We start from the raw sequence: 17,745 nt of genomic DNA, 5'->3' as shown, positions 1-17,745 counted from the left end.
ATCCGCCAGAGGCGTGGGGGATTTATCCATAAATTAAATGCGAATTTGACATTCATGAATTATGGAATACCCCCACTTTCTCTGCTCTCCCCCGCTTTAGTCAACCCGTTTTCTAGAAACCAATCTGTGGGTTTTTGAGAGAAACTTTGTCTATAATTAGGCAAATTACTTCCTCAATTTTAGAAAGAAATTTTCATAAGCCAAATGGCAATTAAAAGAAATTGTGGGAACACAGCATCCATGGCCAGCACACATATAAATAGCAACGAAATTAGTTTTAAAAACCCATTTACACACAGGAAAAAATTAAAAAGTATTTCAAACACATCTTGGAAACTCGAACTGACTTTTGGCTCTACATTTTAAAATTATATTTCCATGGCAATAAAAACTTTTGTCTCTATTTCATTTTATGTCGTGCAGAAAAATTTCCTTTTTTGGGAAACCAAAACATTGTGTCATGCGGTGTAATGAAAAGGAGTGGCTTAAAATTCACACTAAATGCAAAGTGAAATGAAAACTTTGTGCTGGAAAAATATATATTTTGTCGACTCCGAAAAGTCCATGAATTATAATGTTTAAAAACGTGTTTGGCCTTTGTTTATTGCCTGCCGTAGTTTTTCTGTGCTTATTTGAATTGTGTTCGGCGGGTCTTTAATTCGTGTCAGTTTTTGTGGCGAAAGTGTTTTATATCAGAAGCATTTTAATGCACTTTTATGGACAGTTGGCGAGCCTGCCGCTGAAAATCATTTGTTTGCATTGAATCGTTAGAGTTTCACTGTTGTTGATGTTGTTTTTTGTTGTGCGGTGTGTGTTGAATTATTATTTGTTTGATTTGGGTTGCGTGTTCTGTGGCGTGTTGCACTTTTTTGGGTTTGGTTTTCGGTGTGTTTGTATTTGAATGGTGTTTTGTGCCTGTTCTTGTTTTTGTTTCGGCTTCGATTTGCACTGATAGCGCGGGGCTTTCAGAGGGGTATTATGGCATTATTGGCTGGATCTGTTGGCATGCAAATTCTAGGTGGAACAACATTTGTCGGGCACAGTTTTTCGGCCTCAGCCACAGAGACGCGCGTCGAACGAACTGAGTTGGCCCGAAATTTCTTAGCCTGCTGCCAGTGCCAGTCGAAATATGTGGAAAATCCGGTAAGGGGGGAGGTATTTCTCTGAAGGAGAGAGCTGGCTAATAGAGCAGCGCACACAATCAGCACTTAATGTGGCCGCGGGGAGCTGAAAAATTCCGCAATTCGCTCATCATCTTCAAAATGAAAAGCCTGCTCTCCCATGTATGTTATACACTTTATTTTTCTTTTTATTGTTTTATGTGTTATTCTCGTATGTGTGTGCAAAAAGGCTGCCGCGGTCTGCCCTCACTTTTTATCACATTTTTTATATATTCCACTTGCCACCCTTCGTGGCTCTTGTCAACGGTTCGTATGCGTAATTTGGCAGTTTGTATGCCGTTTTCTCTCGCGTTTGCTCAGCGCAGAGATCTGTGTGCGAACTTGCCAAAACAGGTGAACGCAATTTTCTCGAACACGAAAAACAAATTAAGCAAAATGCTGAAATATATTCGAATTCGCACGAGATTTTCAATTTGAATTTTGATTTCTAGCTGCCTCGATCCCACTGTGTGGATGCGACTGCCTTTGGTGGCCAACTGACTGCGGGAATCAAACCTCTCGATCGAAGATTACTTCGCCTCCTTTGTTGGCCTTTGTCTCACCTTTTGTTTTGATGCTTTCCCCGGGTGTTAATCAGTCAATCCCCCCCGGCTTCCCCGCTCCGATTTTCCATCATTCTTGTCGCGTGCTTATTGCGTTCTTAGCTAGCGTATTTTTAGAAAATGGTGGACAAATTGCGCTGCAGTGTACCAGGAAGATACTTGGCCTACCCCGGATTTATCTCGCAATCAGTCGGAAAATGAAGACCTCAAATGGCGGAAACCGAAATCTCGCCTAATGAGTTGTTTGCTTTTAATTAAAAAAAATTATCATTCGGTTTAAATGGCATTGATTGGGTTTTCTTTAATAAGGGGAGGCTTTATCCCAAGACCCATGCTGTCCTTTTTGCCGGCGTAATTAATTGCTTCGCATTTTACTTTTTCCGCTCCCTGACCAGAAAGTTTTCCTTCTTTTGTTCAACAAAGTTGAAAAGCCCCCCGCCCCTCCCAGCTGGGGCATATAAATAAACAACAACAAACGATTTGTAGGCACAACGCCTGCTAAAAATAAAGCGCTCCGATATTTCCACCCAAAAAAGCAAGAAAATAAAACATTATTTATAGCCCAAGGCAGTGTGTATCAATATGCAGCAAAATGATTTTTGAATTTCCAATTCGCAGCTGGATTTGCAGCATGTTGATGTAAAAATCGCAGATGCAAAGGCTGTGCAAAAAAGGGGGAAAAAGTGTAAAAAGTGCACGTATACGCAAGGTAAAAATCAGGCTAAATAAATGGAAAGCATTAATGGGGGAAAACGGCTGTGTCTGTGCATTTTCCTATCGATGTTTACAAACAAGAGGTGGAAAATAAATCAGCGGAAGAGGAAAAGGTGTGACAGGCGTAAAGGGCTTTAACCCCGCCAAGCGGAATATTGGGTAAAAGTGCGACAGAAAGGAAAATTCACTTGCAGTTTGAGAGGCACTGGCGAGGTGAGTCAAGGTGAGTTCTCCTCCCAATTTTCCGCCCACCGCCTCATGTTAGAAATGATCATTGACATTGTCGCGCTGAAGGTGTTCTTCACACACACACACACACATACACCGCTGCCTGAGGAGACTCTCACGCACACAGGTGCGCAGTCAAGCTCTTATATACACAATTAAAGAGTTGCAGGTGGGCTAAGAGCAACTTTCTCTTCAATAATTAGCTCTTTTGGCAAGCACACACCTGCTGCTTCTTCAAATTCAAATTTGAGAGCCTGAGGTGAGCAAACCAATGCTTCTTCTTCTGTGGCCTTTTCTTTTACTTTTTTCAGTCTTATTTATTTTTATTTGGTCTTTAACGTGAGTGTTTGGGTGTGCCTGTCTCACTCCCACTCCCACCTGAATCATACTTTTAGCTGAATGACCGCGTCGCTTTCAAGGTAAATCATTTTCAATTTCAGCGCGGAGAAGGTGAGTTCATCGCCGGCGAGGTGAGTTTTGAAGTTGAAATGTTCGAAATCGGAATTGGACTCCATAGTTATTTATGAATATAAGAAAATCACAATAACAATTAAGCCAAGCATTATGGCAATCTACACCTAAGCTGTAAGTCAGAAAGTTCGCCCGTTCCTAATCGCAAATAATGGTTATGATAGCAACCCAGCAAATCCCAGAACCCAAACCTCCCCCTGCCAACAAAAACCCCTCGTTATCCGCTCTGCAGAGGAATGTTTGGCTCGCCTGACCATGTGCCTGTCTACGCCCCATAAATATTATTTAATTTTATATATGTTTCTTTCCAAGCCATTAAAATTATGTAGGTTATAATTTAAATAATCAAACACAAAGAACAGCATCGAAAGAGCGGGCAAAACATCAAATGGAAGCAGAAATTTTGCTGAAGAATTTCACCTCGTCTGGGGTCGCCCTCCCGAAAAAGATTACATATAGTAGAGAAAAACAGAGATAGCTAAGAGAAAGGAATATTTATAGATTTTGTTATTGTCAAAGTGTGTTGGTGGGTCTCGGTATAAAGAAGAGGGGTGACCAAACCAAACAACAAGTTCAGGGATTATGGGCTTGGGACCAGAGAAGTCCATCAATGAATCAATTTCTGTAATGAGCAATGCTTCTGGCCTAAATTTAGAATTTTGGATATTTAAAGATGTACTCTTACATATTTATATAGACTTTTTACATCTATTTCGCTTTGAAGATTAGTTGAAATGTTTTAAAAATAAAAATTTGTTTTAAGTTTTGCTGCATATGCTTTACCAGAATTTTATGCTCTGTCTTTATAATTTAAAAAATTATTTTTTCAGAAATATAGTAATCTTGTATTTGAAAATGCTTCAAAGGTCAGTAAACGATTAAGTAAATGCAAATATCTTTAACTATCTTTAACTATAAAAACCTTAAGAAAAATATCTACCAGTGGTTTGTCTATAGAATCCATTAGAAATGAGCCCATAAACTGATCAGAAAACGACGACAGCCATAAAGCGAGATATAGAAAAGAAAAGGCGGAGTAAGCTGGCAGATGATTTTCGATTTGCATTTAACAAAATCTCCGAGTGGTTTTTCCTGCATGTTGAGTTCGTGTAAATTAATAATTTTCCCCATTTTATTTCTTCCCTGCTAATGGGCAGTTGATTTATGGCTGTGAGTCCCAAAGCCATGTGACATTTTTATGGTTGTTTGTCCCCTGCTTATATGCACTTCTAAATGTGGCTGATGGTCGCCAGCTACTGGGTCCCATATCAATCATACGACCTGTAAAATCAACCTTCGAGTAATCCATTTTGAATTTAAAAAGCTTTAACTTAAATTTGAATCTCTAATTTTCATTTAACAAAAACGCCATTTACATATGTTTTTACTCTTTCTAGGAATATTTCGAAACTGTGGCTGTGTCGAATATCAATCATACGCCCTGTTAAGCGCACCCGGAATTGGAGATTTGTGTTTCCCAGAAGCTCCCAGAATAGCCGCGCAGAACCTATTTAGCAATCAAATTGCAGTTGTTCACATATCGTAGCGCTTAAATGTCGTCGCCCACTTCCGGGATCAGCTTTTCCTTCATTCTGCCGGCTTTCCCGCCCCCTGTCCCCCACTTTTTGGGGCAGACAACTAATTAGAGAGGCACATGTGGCGATCAACTTCTCTGGGACTTGCAGTTGGTCGCGCGTTTCAATTTTATTTCATTTCATTGGCTTTCTGTTCACTGGGTTCTCTGTGTTCTCTGGTTGCAAAACCATCAACAATATCGCCGAATGCATTGCCATCGACGGGCAACAGGGAAAATCGTTTTAGTGAAAATAAATTGAAAATCTTTTGGAACATATTTTGTATGTTGTGATAGATTGCGAGCATTTTCAGCTGTCAGCCATGTATGTTTGTAGTACACACAAAAGTGTGGGTGGTTGTTTGCTTTTGCCTGTTTGCTGTTTCCCCGATTTCCATGCATATCCGCAGTATTCGCTGAGTTGGCTTTGTTTGTCCTACTTGGAGTCTAAATGCAGAGGAGCACGGGGTGGAGAGCTGAGAAAATAGAAAGAAAAAACCGGGAGAAGGGACAAGAAAATTCCCGAGCAGTCAGAAAGTTTCAGTGGTACACTCCCATAAGTTATTATAATTGAAAAGCCTTTTTATTGCATACTTTCAGGAGCACAAGTCGACATTTTGAAATATTTAACGTAAACCTATTAGTAAACTTCCTGTCGTATTTAAGCAGATTTTCTAGTAGCACTCAAATGGAAATGTTTATTTTAAGAGCATGAATTCTTCGTTTTATTGCATATAAACAAGTTTATGTTCCTGTTTCTATTCTTTTTCCCATTTGCATGGCGCATTTTGATTGATTGCGCGAAAGCTGCAGGCAGAGCTAGACAATGGGGAAATGGCGCTGGGAAATGATTTTCCGAAATGTTGGAATCAGCCAACGGGACCAAGAATCGGGGGAGTGTGGAATATATTCATGACAGCTGCAGCTGCTGGTGGTCGTGGGTGGAAAGTTGGATGTTTGAGTGTGAAAATCTGGCCAATGCGTGGGAAACTGCAGTGACCGTAGTCTGCATTTAATCAATCTAATGGATTTGCTCCCCAGACCCGCAAAGCCCCCAAGTCATTGGGGAGCACTCATCAAATTAACACCTTTAGTCCCAATCGCTCATGGGACGTACTAATTAAGGTAGAGCCATAGAGAACGTTGTGAATGGGTTATCCATCCAACGGAGATTAATACGTAATATAGAAAAGCTCGCAACTACGTAGATATCTTCATTAAAAGAGAACTACAACCAATTAGGAGAAACAAAGAAATGGGTGGAAGTCAGGAAATGTGCAGAGTAAGATGGAAAGATGCAGGCATCTTCATCAGCAAAATTAAAGAATAAACTAAGTCAAAGAGAAAAATGCATACATAGTATTTAACAACAGTTTAGTTATGAATCGAATTTATTTTATTTAAATCTCTTATAATCAAATATTTTACTTCGTTGATTATTCTGTGACACTGTTTTTGAGAAACATTTTCGAATATGCCCTCCTGTATCGAACCAATATTTCTTGCAGCGTAATTCCGAGTTGCTTAAGACCGCAAACTGCTTAGCAAAATTGCTAATAAACCAACACAAAGCACAAATAACACGGCGGCGGCTGAGGGAAGAGGGCGGGAAAAGCAACAAAGGCCGAAGGCAGATAAAAAAGTGTGTCGATAGCAGCTCAGAGTACATGTAATAAAGGAAAACTCCGAGCGGGAAAGAGATTAAGCGAGCACGGGAGGCAGTCAACGTTTATTTTTAAACATATTGAAAAGGCACGAAGAAGCGGTTAAGTTAAGGCATCGGTCGAAGCGAAAGAAAACAATTTTATTAAGTGAAAAATACGAAGGCAGAAAATAACCCGCAGCCAAAATAAACAGACCAAAGCCAAGGCAGAAGAGCGACGAGGAAAAAGAAAAGCGGGAGACCGAAGCGAAGTCCTTGGCAGTGGGGAAATGTTCGCACGAACTCAACGGGTTGCCCCCGGGGGCGGCCGCAAAGGGGCGCAAAGGGGGCGGGCCAAATCGGAGGATATCTGATTGAAAGATGCGTCGAAGCGTCGTTGTCGATGTCGGCTCACCTTGAACCACAACAACGCCAGAAACAACGTGAAACAACACCGCACGCACAGCACGGCAGACCTGAGTACACTGCTAAAAACAGAAAGGGCAAGGTGATAAAAATAACAAATATTAAAACAAATTTCCTAAAAGTTAAGAAAATGAATAGAAATCATTTGATAGGTTGCCTTTTGAATTTTAATATGTCAATTTGTCAAGCTTAAGACTTTTTTCCCAGTGCAGATCAGACACAATTAAGTGCGAAGAAAACGGAAGCAGACGACAAAATTTTACGAGCGGAGCAGACGAAACGAGAGGCGTCGATGAGCAGGGGGCGTGGCAGGGCGGTGCAGGTGACAAAAGCAGCGACGACGGCGACTTCTTTACATAAAAGATTGACAAGTGATTTTCACACCTAAGTGGCAAGCGCAGGAAAACACACAAAAGCAGCAACATCAACATCAACAACAACAACAACAAGAACAGCAAGAGCGGCGAAAGTTTTGAGTTGTTTGGTCCCCTCCCCCGAAAAGCCCACTCGTTAGGTTACTTTTGGAAAATTTGTTGGAGGAAATTGTTTCGGCCATTGTTCGTGTGGCTCAGTTAGCTAAGTCGATAGATTTTCTCACCCGGGGGCAATTTTAATTTGTTGAGTGGAGGCGGAGGTCGGGGGAATACTGACCAAGGGAAATGTTGCAGAATCTGATCAAATGATTGAGTGGGAAAACTTTAAGAGTTTACGCAAGGGTTCATCCGGAAAACTAGGGATTTGTACTAGCTTTAAAAATGAAACAGGATGTTCTCTTTAAAATATAGATAAATTAAATATTTTAGTAATATCAAAGAATTAAGATTTGTCTCTGATACAAATAATTGAATCCCTAGAATCTGTTTTCAGCCTTTCATTTGTTATCAGTAGGTAAACAGTTCCAATAAAACTTGCACCTATATTTAGATAAATCCCAGAGAAAAAGGCGGAACCTTTGAAAGGCAGGCACTCTGACCCCCGGTGAGCGACTTACCGCATCGTCTGTTATGGCCATGGCAACCACTTGGCTTCCTGGTGGATTTCGGGAATCTACTGGTTCCTGGGAGGCGCAGAGATTGCGTGGGGAGGTGGGGGCCTAATCCGCTTTTGCCAAAATCGAAATTAACTTGAATTGGGCAATCTTGGCCACTGCGCAGAAACTCAATTGAGATTTCGTTGCTCTGCACTGAGGGGTAGAGATATATTATATGCTTTTGGATCTCACTGGCACACACACACACCAACTCCGGAAAACAAGATCGCGCGTCACGAACTACGAGATATGGAAATGTCGGGGGAGGGTCCGAAACTAATCTATTTATTTGGCCGGACCACTGGAACCACTCCGTTCCATCTGGGTCTATAAATCAATAGTTTCGGTTCGATTGCTGCGCGATTGATGCGTCGGTGCGCGCTGCTTAGTTTTGGGGCTTTTGCGATGCAACTGACTGCAAATGCAAATTCAAGTCGGAAACTGCATCGAAATGCAATCAAAGTGCCAATTGACGTCGGGTATCTGCTGTTTCTATATTATTGCTCTATATATACATCGCAGTCTACGTGTGTGGTGTACGTGTGGGGTTAACTTTCGATTTCTTGCTGTTGACAAATTCCTGGCATTGTCGCTAATATTCCTCGCGGGCTTTTCGCATTCTTTTTTCCCCGCAGAGCGGAAATGGCGGCCATTGTCAGGGCCAAGTGCCTGATTTTTCGAGAGGCTCTTAACTCGGACTTATGGGCACTTGGACGCAATTAAAACCGGTTTCGCTTGAATATTAATGGGCCCATTAACCGCAAATTGCAGCCAGACTGCAATAATTACATTCGTTAATTTGCAGCGCTCGAAAAAATAAAGCAGTCAACGAAAAAATAAGTACGAAAGCTGAATAAATTATCGAAGCTGTGCGTTTCGCAACGAGTAGTGTTATAAATGTTTCAATATTATTATATACTTTTGTTTTAATAAAAGTTGTTTTCATAGGAAAGTGGTTGCCACTGTTCGATAATTTTTGTTTGTATTTAAAAAAGTTAAAATAGATTTTGGATATTCTATTACCCTTGCAACTGATTTACACTCGTGAAAAGCTACTTCTGTTCCGTGAAATGTGGCCTAAGGGCGATTTGGCCAAATTAGAATCAAATAAATGGATTTTCTGCACCGCACCAATGAAAAACAAAGTCAATTGAGAGCATGGCCGAATGTCAATATTCGGCATATGGAATTATAGACCGGATTTAGGGGTCAGTGGCTTGTTCATCATCTAAATGGAAATACAATTTAATGGGGATTATTTATTTGCATTGATTTGAGAGGGAAATGTGGAAAATGGAAGCCACAAGATGATTCTGTGTAAACAAGCAAGTGTCAGTTTGCAGTCGCCGAGCTGTTGATAATTTGTTGTTTAATTGGGTTAGGCAAACATCGACTCGGCCAAACTAATTTACAAAGCTCTACATATTTATCGAAGGAAAATGCTAATAACCTAGGGCCACAACTTCGGTTCAATCAGTCTGATCCCTTAAACTCAGCCAATTTCCAACTAATTGTCTTGCTTTCATTTGCATTTGGGCTTTGAATCGTTTGCCTTAGGTGCTTACAAGTGCTCAGGAAAATCTGCAAATTTTCCTCATCCAATCGCCAACAGAAAACAATGTTCCTGAGCCCCAACTTTCCTCTTACCGTTTCCTCGCCCAGCACGCAGAAAACTACGCAAAACATTTTGTAAATTGAATTTTATTCGTCGAGATTTTGCGGCACGCTCAAATGTAATTGAAATAAATTTTCAATAGAATATCCGCCCGAAGCTGGCGGAAGCTTATGGCATACAATGAAATTATTTGTTTGTTATTCTGGTTGAGATGTAACGCTCTGCAAAATCCAGCGGGGTTTCGAGACTCTGAGCAATGGCAAACTTCCGTTGCGGCAGGTCAAAGAATCCGGAGAGGCGATTTTCGATTTGATCTGGATAAATAAATAAGCTAGTGGTGTTTGAAAATTAAATGAAATATGTGCCAGTCATAAAGCGAGTTCTCACCAGAGAAATTTTGATGAGAGAGAGAAAGAGGGAGAGGGCAAATCGCTGAGCAGAGTAAATGGCACGTTCATCATACGCCCCGTGTACACAATTTGGCAGTTTTATTTATATACCCCAGCATGAACGCTAGCATACTATATATCCCACAGATATTCGCCTTATGTTTTCACGCAAAACGTTTGCTTTTCAATTATATAAACATATTTCGATTGTATTCAGTGGCGGGGGCCTGTGTGTGCATTAAAATTATAAATTGTTTGAACAGCCAAACGGCAAAAATAAATAAAACACAGAACCGTGAACGAGAAGAAACGAACGAAACGAACAGCCAGCGAAATGAAAGCGAAGCGCATAAATAACTGACCAAATGTACTGAAAACTCGGACAAGGCGGGGGTTCTCTCAAAGGGTGGATCGGTGGAGGGGTGGAGGGGTGGGAGGGATCTGGTGGAATCTCCTTGGGAACTGCAACAAGTGAATGAAAGCTAAGCGAGCGTCAAAGGCCAAGAGACGCCTGACATTGAAATGTCTGTCTTGTTTTGTCACGCCTTTCAAAAAACCAACGCACACTTACAGTTAGAAATACACTGCGGGAAAATGTTCAAGGAAAAATCCAGAGCCATTAAATAAAAAGCATAACAGTTTAAAACTAAGGAGAAGGTTCGTGAAGTTTTGTTTATTATACCTTTTAGCATTTTTGGCAAAGATGGAGAACCTGAAAAGTGTTACCTCCTTCCTTCACTTGAAGGTACTGAGTTTTTTATTTCGGTGTATTCATATTCAACCCAAACAGACACACTTGCAATACACGTTTCAATGGCTGCCAGTGAAATATTTGTTTGGACTTCAAGAGGCGCCACGGCGTTGACAGCTGTCAATGAAAGGGGTTGAAGGGCGCAGGGACCCTATAGTGGTTGGTAGGGTTGGTGGTGCAGGAGGAGGTGTGGTGGGTGGCTTGCGGGTGGTGCAGAGACAGCTGTCCCTGCCCTGATTAGCGCTGCGGCTCTCCGCAGTTTGCGGAATGCGCTGGCGAATTTCAAAACAATTTAATATGCCAGCAAGCACAATAAAATCATCGGGCAAATCGCTGCGGTCCACGATACTGATTCGTGGCCTGGCTAATCGCTCGGAAAACTCTGAATGGCTTTCCCCTGGAATATCCTCCCATTATCCGCAACTAAATCCCCTCAGAGCTGAGCTGGCCCCTCGTGGATTTCCAATTAATCTCTGTTCAATATTATGATGTCTAATCAAGGGAATCCTGGACGGGACAGCAGGACAATGAGACTCGGAGGCCACAGGAAATTCCATTATCCCTGTTTGTCCCCCAATATCCGTATGCGGACTTACTCGCCATGTGTGTATGTACTGCCTGGTTATGGGAGTTTACGGCTTGTTGCACAAATTAGCATGCCCCATTTGAGCAGGACGGCGGAGCAGAGCAAAGATTTGCTTAAATACATTCCGATGACGGCGGGATACAGTATGGGTGAAGATACGGAGCACCAACCGCCCATTTGGGAGTTCAACAATAACCTAAAGATGCATGTCGTTCGAATTAAAAAAGGCACTACCAGTAGTTTTAATAAGAGTTAATACAAACCAATAAAGCTAACCATGTAAATATATAACTCTTTATGAACTAAAAACTTAGTCTAGTTAATCGTAATGAGTCTCATAGAATGCATATCCTTAACGTTAATTCGTACCCTGTACTGCTAAAATAGCACCAGTGTAATGAGCGAATCAAATCAACAAACAAACGACAACCGTGAAATCAACCGTGAAATTTATGACAGTTTTCCGGTAAGCTTGAATTTAAGATAAGGAGAGGAGAGCAGAAGGCGGAGAAGCCCCCAGCAGATCTCCGACTTTATTTAACTAATTTTGCATTTTCAATTCGGACTCGACTTCGGTCACGTATCCTTGCGGCTGGAACTTTGACCTGTTAAGCGCATAAAAATGACAAAAACGCTACGTGACTCATTAGCCGGGTTTTGCCGGGAAAAGCCAGCGGGAAAGTCGGCGAAGGAAAGGAAAAGGGAAAGTGGGAAGTTCAGCAGTTCATGAGTTCATGAGTTCAGCAACGAACCCGGACTTCGTCGGCGCAATTAGTTTGCTAAGCTGCTCCGGGCGGAACACATACGCACCGAATACATACATATATACGGACATATGCCGGGGCCCTCCGCCCCTTATCCTTATCCACAGGCACTGGCTTACAGAGCTCATGCGTTTTCATTTCCATTTCGGGCCCATAAAAACAAGAAAAGGCCGAGAGACCGACCCAAAAAAAGCAAATTGCAATGCAAATTTAATTTGGCTGCCATAAAACTCGACGAGGGAGAAGCGGGTGGGGTTTTCTGGGTTGGGGGCCAGACAGTCGTAAAATGGCAGCGCAAAAATCGAAGATCTCCGGGGGAGACGGACGGAAAAGCGGCGGAGGAAACTGCATGCGTGGCTGCCCCGCCAAGCCGGAAATGCAATTTGTAATTTTGTGCAACGATTTGTGGCAATTAATTGCTGCCCGCCACTTGCACCACCAGCCTGCACCACCAGCCAGCACCACCAGCCTGCACCTCCCCGCTTTCTTCAGTGCGCGCCAGACCGCAAGACACGGAAACCTCAATATTTATTTTTTGCTGTTTGTTACTTTTTTAAGAACGTATTTTTCCTTGGTACAAGATGCTGTTTCGGTTTTATTCTGGGATTTGTTTTTTGAATTGTGCATTTGTTGTCGGCACAGAATTTATTGCATTTAATTTTCCCCATTTTTCCCGACTGTGGGGATTTTTTGGCATCATTCAGCATCGAGTATTTAAGTGATTTTTTCTTAATAATAATTTAATTTTTGGTTTTTTATGCGCTTTGCCATTCTAAATCTTTTGTGATAATTTGCGCCGAAATCAAACAGCTGCAAAATTTGTTTTCCCCTCCTTACATTTTTTATTTTTTTTTGTTGGCATTTCTTCGTCGACGTCGCCTATAGAAAGTGTGGCGGACCAGAGCTATACAAGTATATATATATCCGCCTATATGTCCGCCTATGGCTATGTTGCAGTGTGTGTGATATAATGTAGATGAAGATTTATAATATTCGTGGGACCGTATAAACAATTTGTTAAGACGCACATAGAGAAATGGCATTTGGTATAAATAATATAGCCAGAGTTTGCCATGTTTTGGCCAAAATCACAAGAAAAGAGATCAGTATAACCGCAGATCCCTTCAGAAAATGTGGAAAATGATTTATAGTGTTTCATAAGAGAAACGTTTCAGGGATGGCAATTAATCGAGAAAATCTTTGAGACGATTTTCTTTACTCATATGTTTGTCATATACCAAAACTGTTGTTTTTATTAATCAATGGAATAACAATGTTTTTTAAAATGAACATCTTTATTTATGTATATTTCGTTTGTGGTATATTGCCACAGAAAAACTGCGCAAACAACACTTGAAAAACAAACAAGTTTTTAAAAGTTTCCATTTGAAAACAAACTTGAAAATATTTGGGTATTTCCACTTAACCTTTATGTTTCAATTAAAAATTTCCAAATATCCTTAAAAGCCTATCGGATTCTTTTCAAATTCAAATATTCTTATAACGACATTAACAAACAATGTGCATATGACTATGAACCATATTTCTTTTGGGCTATTTTTTTTTTTAACGGTGGTAGAGAAAATTTGAAGTTTTTCCAAAAAGGACAGAATAATTGATCAAAGTGTACTTGCCTCAGTGATCTTCATGGTGCGCTTCACCGTTTTGCGGGTAACTTCGGTGGTTTCCTCCACGACATCGCCGTCCTCGTCGATGGTCTCCGTGACCATTTTCTCGGTCTCTCCGGGGATTATTTCCTCGGTATGTTCGGTGACCACGCTGGTTTTGCTTTCGGCATCGGGTTCGGGCTTGGTCTCCTCGGCGGAGCCACCGAAAACATCCTCAATGTCCGACATTATCTCTGATTTGTATTCCCTTTCTGGTAGGACTCAAGTTGTTTCACTTTGCTTTCTCTTCGTTCTTGTGTTCACTTTCACTTGGTTCGTTCCACTGATCCACAGATCACTGATCACAACAATAACACATAACACGCAGAAATGCTTGGTTTTTTTTTCTTTCTTTCAGCCTGAAAAAATATAAACGACCAGAGCTACAAAAACTGAATATATTTTGTATTTTCTGTTGGGCTCTTGGCAGCCGCAAATTATTATATAAACAAGTGGAATTTCACGGCGCGCTGGCTTTTTAGTAACTTGTTTTTCGGCTTGATAACGGTACTCCTATTGGGTCTATCAGATCCTTTAGGTTCTACGGAGGGCTAGAGCTTTCGATCCTCTCGGGAACTGGATGATTTTCGAACTGTAAAGCGTAAAGCCTATTAGCGGCGACGAAAGGCCCGACAACAACGGAAAACGGAAAACGAGAGTACGGGAATTACGGAACAATGGGACTACGGAATAACGGAACAATGGGACAACGGAACAACGTAAAACCGCGATGACAATACGGGGAGAAAGCGAAAGAAATTGAAAGATTTGGCATCAGAAACGCATCCCTTCAGTCTGCCTCACAAACAATTCCGGAATAATTACGGAAAAACGGAACGCACACGAGGCGAATTACACGATCACGGGTCTTCTACTTGCTGCCTCTGTTTTAGCTTCTTCTAATTTTCCTAGTTAGAATGATTTTGTCTTCTGCCACCGGAACCGACGCCGGAGAGCAGAGCGAGACAGCTTGTGTCCCGGAGGGTCGAGTGGGGATGGGTCCCCCAATGGGGAAGGCCCAAGAGCAAGCAGGACAGGCAGAGATCCCGACTGCTCGTGAGAGGGGCTTCTCCACACTCTCACTAGGTCTCCACTCTCTTCTCTGCCGATCTTCTGCTGACGTCTGCTCAATTTTGAACGTTGATCTTCGTGGCGTTTCAAAACTTTTGTTGCTTTCAGTTCCGTTCAGTTTTACTATGTCTGTCTACACGGAGAAAAATTAGGTAAAATAAGTAAAGTAGCGGTAACTCTAATTAAATCTGCCCTATACGTTACCAGAGTTTAAATAATTCCAAATCTTAGTTAACAAACTTGCTATCAAATATTTTGTGAAAATATGAATGCCACATTTCTCGCCGTGCACTGGTTGGCTGTTGTTTTCTCTTTGAGCGAATGTGATATAGGCTTGCGAATGAATTCGCTCGCTAATTGTCCGCCTGTTGCAATTTCTCCTTTTGGCCAGGCGAGTGCAATTAGTGCGGCTGCCGGCCCGTCAAATTTGAAACTCACCCCTCACTCACTGTCTCCCATGCTGCTCTACTCCCCGCACCCCCCGTACTCCTCGTACTCCCCGTCACAGACCCACGCACTCTCCTTGTCAATGTGCGTGGAGCTATTTTTGGTGTATTTAACAATAGCCAGAAAATGAGAGACGCACACCGATGAGTGAAGCAGTCTTTGTTGATCCAAACACACCTAGGAAAACTTCAGATTAAATGCAAAATAATTCTTTGGGATAAATACATATTTCCCATTTGATTTGATATATTAAGTATACGACTAGTTGACCAATACTCAACTGTTGTTACCCATCATTATTTATAAATTCCAAGTTTTCAAGTGTGCTCATTACCCTTTCGGGAATCGTGCTTCTATTATTGATTTTATGGTAAATTGTTATCCCACTCTTGAGTCTAATAAACCCTTTCCTGCCATCGATACCCTGTGTGCGCAAACAACTCTGAATCGGAATATATTGAACTGGCCATTTGGCCGGGCGGCATTTGGTGCTGTCTTTTCCTTTTTCGAGCGCCTTTCTTTTTCTTTTTCCTTTTATTTTCTTTTTCATTTTTCCTCTGGCGTGGCCGGCGTTCGACAGCTGAGCGGAGGCAGTGCATCACATCCATTGCGACCCGTACAGGGTGCCTTTCGGCAGGGGCATCTGTCGGAAAATGCCCATCTCAAGTGAGGTTGCCTTCTGTTTGATTTCAGATGTTTTGCGCCGATTCAGATTTAGATTTGATTAGCGAACGCTTTCAATTGCTGGCATTTGGGGGCTTCGTTTTGACAGCGACGTGCGGACTTCCTGTATCGCATCTCGGACTGCAAGATATATGAAAGACAAGTGTTGCGAACGCCCCCCGATTTCGCCCCGATCGCTGTGTAAACAAAGCGCCAAGCATACGCAAGACGAAATTTCTAAAATTAATTCTCGAAAATGTCTTTCTAGCTCGGCAAGCGCAGCGACATGAAGCGGTACAAATGCCTGCATATAGATCCGTCCAATGGACGTGTCTCTGATGAGCAAATGCAATTATGTGGAGTGTGGTCGGGATGCAGGGTTATGAACAGAGCCACCAAATGGAGCAGGAACTCCTTCCCCGGTGGCTGTGCACATGCTTGTTTGCATGTGGAAGACCACGCTGATGACAGACAAGCCACAGCAGGAAAAGCCAAAGGATAACATGAGATAACACACATCCGAAGCCACTGAAACACTCAAACGCACAGCAGAGGCTAGGAAAATAGTGGTAACATAATCAGATGCTTTTTAATTATGTTCAAAAAATACCTTATAAAAAAAGGTTAATAATACTAAGAAGAGGTAATGTCTCCATTACTTAACTTCATTAAATTGGATTAAAATATTATTTTAATGTGGGTATTTCCACGTTTATTTTGCAGTGACATATATTCACAGCCATCTGTTGATGCACGCATATATCTCACCACAGCTGCTCGTGATCCTTTTGGCGTCGAGAAATCAGCGCTCAAATATGATTAATAAGTAATTTCTTTGTCAACAACTGACTGGGGATGGCCTGCTATGACGACAGCGGCGATAACGACAACGACAACGACAACGAGAACGAGAACGGGAACGAAACGACGCCATGGAAGTCTTTAATAAAATACATGCATAAATAAATTATAGGGCAAACAGAGGCATGGAAAACAAACTGGGAGGAGATGAACTGCTCCGAATGGTGGCGAGTGGGGGATATAAAACAAAGCGTCGACAGATCCGAGGATACAAAGGGTGACAAGAGCAACCAAGGCGTGACCGCACTTCCTTTTTCCGGGCTTATGTGCGCACCCTGCCACACACGCTCCTCTTAGCCACTTTTCAGAGCTCCTTGGCCTTGGCGTCTCCCTGTTTATTTCACAGTTGTAAATTGCACAAAGTAAATGAAGTGCTTTTTATTAGAAGCCAACAAGCTAGTGCTGCTTGTACTTACCACACAGAAAAAATAATCATCTCCCTTGAAGGTGGCAAAATTGCAGATATAAATTCCTGATTTAAGGCTCATTTTCTATTCAGTATATTTTATATTATACAAAGCAGAATTAATAATACTTTTGTTTACTTTGTTCAAATGAATATTGAGTCGATCAACGATTTGTAGTATTTTGTTCTTTGTGTAGGCCTCCTTCCCTGCTCCTCCACCTCGACTTTATTTGAATGCGTCGTCGTTTGCCAAGTGTCGTTGACTCTCGCTGACCTAGAGGAAAAATAAGACCAGGGGAAATTCCGTGCCAAGATTCATGTGTAGATAATTCTGGGAAATGAAGAAAAGTTTCGCTTCAGTCTCGATTTTCCCCGGCATGCAAAAGCGGAAGGCCCGAAAACGATTTCTGTCAACTTCTGGAGAATTTCCATTGCATGCCGTCCATTAATTGAGCTGTCGGAGCGCAGACTGGGAAACTGGTAAAATCGGGGAAGGCAGCTGGCAATCGACCATTGAAAAGTTCAGATTGCTTGCTGGCACACACGCACACTGCCACTCGACATGTTTGACTTGCGATTTCTCCTTTAACTCAAGCGAAATGCAGTTAGTATCAGCAGCAGTAGCAGCCGGAAAATGAAGAAAAAGACAAACACGGGCGGTGGGCGGAATGCAATTCTGGGAAAATAAAACGGAAACTGCAAATACGAGCGATTCGCA

General features: G+C 41.9%; 1 protein-coding gene and 1 long non-coding RNA gene across 8 annotated transcripts in view; one reads left to right on the top strand and one right to left on the bottom strand.

The window, feature by feature from the left end:
* LOC108099384 (tropomodulin) overlaps positions 1-14,501 on the bottom strand; it is a 45,994-nt gene extending 31,493 nt beyond the window's left edge. The window contains exons 1-2 of one of the 6 annotated variants that reach the window (XR_001771924.2): positions 14,422-14,501; positions 13,547-13,938 (exon numbers count right to left, since the gene is read on the bottom strand). Coding sequence is in view for 3 of the 6 variants with exons in the window: in XM_017202883.2 (XP_017058372.1) it covers positions 13,547-13,768 (222 nt within the window). In the remaining 3 variants the exon portion in view is untranslated. Of the gene's footprint in view, positions 1-7,768; positions 7,805-13,546; positions 14,279-14,421 lie in introns of those variants that run through there. The other 5 variants (XR_001771925.2, XR_001771929.2, XM_017202883.2 and 2 more) reach the window with 5 other exon arrangements.
* A 251-nt stretch (positions 14,502-14,752) lies between these two features.
* On the top strand, positions 14,753-16,704 carry LOC108099306. Of its 2 annotated transcripts, none has more exons than XR_001771920.1 (3): positions 14,753-14,802; positions 16,029-16,383; positions 16,484-16,704. It is a non-coding gene; the product is annotated as an uncharacterized LOC108099306 (long non-coding RNA). The 2 variants fall into 2 exon arrangements; XR_001771919.1 differs by having other exon boundaries at positions 16,029-16,403.
* The last annotated feature ends 1,041 nt before the right edge of the window (positions 16,705-17,745 follow it).

Source organism: Drosophila ficusphila, unplaced genomic scaffold (genome assembly GCF_018152265.1).
Source record: "Drosophila ficusphila isolate 14025-0441.05 unplaced genomic scaffold, ASM1815226v1 contig_791, whole genome shotgun sequence".
NCBI classification, from domain to species: Eukaryota; Metazoa; Arthropoda; class Insecta; order Diptera; family Drosophilidae; genus Drosophila; species Drosophila ficusphila.
This window is presented reverse-complemented; position numbering and strand designations above follow the sequence as displayed.